Here is a 2,538-nt window from a genome sequence, read left to right on the forward strand (position 1 = left end):
AGGTCTGTGCCTATGTCATTGCTATAAGAAGTGCGCGAGGTCTGTGCCTGACGATGACTAGAGGCTGCACCTGCGACTACAGAAACTGACCTCGACAGGGATAATGGCTTTGTTTCTCCGGTGCGCCGTGTTCTTCGCCATGGCCAACGGCTTCTGCTTCTGGTGATCATGTCATTTCGCCCCTGTTGTGACAGAACTCAGCGTTTTGTGCTAGGATAATATACAGGGAACATGGTGCTTGTGTCGAAGTGTTTCATAAAGATGGTATCTGTTAGGAAACTCGTGACAATGCAACTTGCCGGCACAGAGTGAGTTTACCCTACTTTCAATCCAAAGTACAGTATCTGTGTCGTCGTATTGGACAGCAAAATACCAAACGATTTGCTCACATCTAGACATAGCAAAATATATAGTTTTATTTCTCAAAGTACGTACAGTAGCAGGATTTCCGCTGGTCCCATTATATTACATTGAGGAAGGGAAACACGATACATAAATACCATCTTATTACATTGATCCAGACACCGGACACCACACTAGTTCACCTCCAGCAGCTAGGGGCCATTACATTTACACCACACCTAGAGCGAGCACATTTCGTGAGTTGGGACCTCAACAAAGAAGCAAAGGAAACATCTGGTTCAGGCTAAGCATCAATGAGCTACCTAAACACTTGTACGCCTTCTCTTCGCAGCTCTCCGCCCGAGTCTTGGAGGTTCCAGGGGTGGCGTTTTGGCGCTTGGTTTGTCCAAATAAATTGATGCCATACCATGTGAAGAGTACCAAATCACAGCATACTCCTCTGGCCCTGGCTGGCGGAGCAAGCAGTCGATTGCCTTTGATCTTGCCATCTCCCCCATAAGTTGTATGCTACTACCATTTATATGCTCTACTTTGTCTTCAAATATAAGGCTAATACCCTGCGGGCCTGGATCCGAGATATGAGGCGAGAAGAAAAATGTCAGAAACAGAAGTGGTGCGTTTATGCCCACTACTTCATCGGTTGAGCTATGCAACATGTACTCCCGCGCTGAAATCCAGCAATTGAAATTGATTACAATAACTGGCTCTAGAACTCCGTGTGATGGCTCTGACGAGACAACGTTGTTAGCGCAACATACTGGATCTGGGCGCCAACTTTTTGTAACTCTGACAAATGTTTCTTCACTCAGACCCCACGGAGGAGCATAGGAATGGGAAATGTCTTGTAAACTAGATAGCAGAGTGATTTCTCCTATCGCGGATTCAGTCACAAAATTGAATTGGGATGCCAGTAACTGCAAGCACCTAATAGCAGTCTCGACTAAGTTTGTACCTTGAGAGATTCGAAGCCTCAGTATTAGAAAGAAATATTTTGCTGGCATCTTGCGATCCTTGTAGAAGTAATATAGCTCTACCTCTACGCCACGCCCTTCCGAACATACGGGCCATATGTAAATATAGCGTGATTGGCTTCCTCTCACCATTCCATACGTGAGAGTTTTCCCTTCAAGAAGATGCCTTTCAAGAGGGTAGCGAAAGATGCCATGCCGGAGTGGACAGCCAGCCTCCACGTCTCTCACAAACTTGTCAGCACATTCTGCGAGCCATTCGAACCTTCGGACAACAGACGAACTCAAGTACTCCTCCTTGCTCAAGCCAAGAAGAGATGACATGGAAGAATTTCTTGCACGCCCAAGGATCCGTTCAAGGAAGGGGAAGGAGGATAGTGTTACCTCTTGTTCGATACCGTGCTTGTGCTTGTTGAGCAAGCTTGTGCCCTCGTTGTAGGCTCGCTCGATCACCTTCCGGCGACGAAGCAGCGAGATGTATGTGATTGGCAGCTTCCCGGTCCTCTCAAGAGCAAACTCCAACTGAGAGAGTGCCATCTCGAGCCTCTCGATGCTGTGCCCTGCGGACGCCTTCTCCTCCAACTTGTTTGAGATGTAGGATGACACTCCGCTCACTCCCTCCTGAGCAACGGCCGAAGCCACCACTCCCACCATTTCCGCTATTATTGGGTGACGAGTTAATGGACCAGATAGCTAGCTACACATAGCAGTAGGCAATTTAGAAAGTAACGAGAAAGGTAGAGGAAATTTCCTACCTATCTCCTAACACGGTGGAGACGACGACTGTGGATTCCTAAGCGCGACGACAGCAACACCAATGACCGAGGGAGGGTGGCTGGTCCTGACAGAACCTGATGTGGTTAGCTTCGCGGAGGGTCTCTGTATGGATGGCAATAGGTCGGGTGCGGGTTGAGCCAAAACCCATTTATCACGAAACCTGAAATTTAAAATCTGATCCGCACCTAAATTGTTATTCGGGTTGAATTACACCCGTATCCGAATCCGACGGGGACCGAAAACTGGCGGAGACCTGTCGGGTCTGGCAACAGACCTGGTTTAACCAGAGTGCAGCAACTGAGCAACAGAATTACAAAACTTGTATGAATATTTTGTCAGGCTCCAATGATCACATCTTCAAAATAACAAATAGCAACAGAGTGCAGCAACCTGGCCAGACAAATTCAGTTCATACAAATTCAGCAACATG

At 47.5% G+C, this 2,538-nt stretch overlaps 1 protein-coding gene across 1 annotated transcript; it reads right to left on the bottom strand.

Annotated features, from left to right (window-relative positions):
- Window positions 1-487: 487 nt before the first annotated feature.
- LOC133890123 (uncharacterized) lies at window positions 488-2,111 on the bottom strand. The gene has a single exon (XM_062330570.1). It carries the CDS (start codon window positions 1,983-1,985, stop codon window positions 666-668), a length of 1,320 nt encoding a protein of 439 aa, XP_062186554.1. The 5' UTR covers window positions 1,986-2,111; the 3' UTR covers window positions 488-665.
- Between the last annotated feature and the right edge of the window lie 427 nt (window positions 2,112-2,538).

Source organism: Phragmites australis, chromosome 14 (assembly GCF_958298935.1).
Source record: "Phragmites australis chromosome 14, lpPhrAust1.1, whole genome shotgun sequence".
Lineage (NCBI taxonomy): Eukaryota > Viridiplantae > Streptophyta > Magnoliopsida > Poales > Poaceae > Phragmites > Phragmites australis.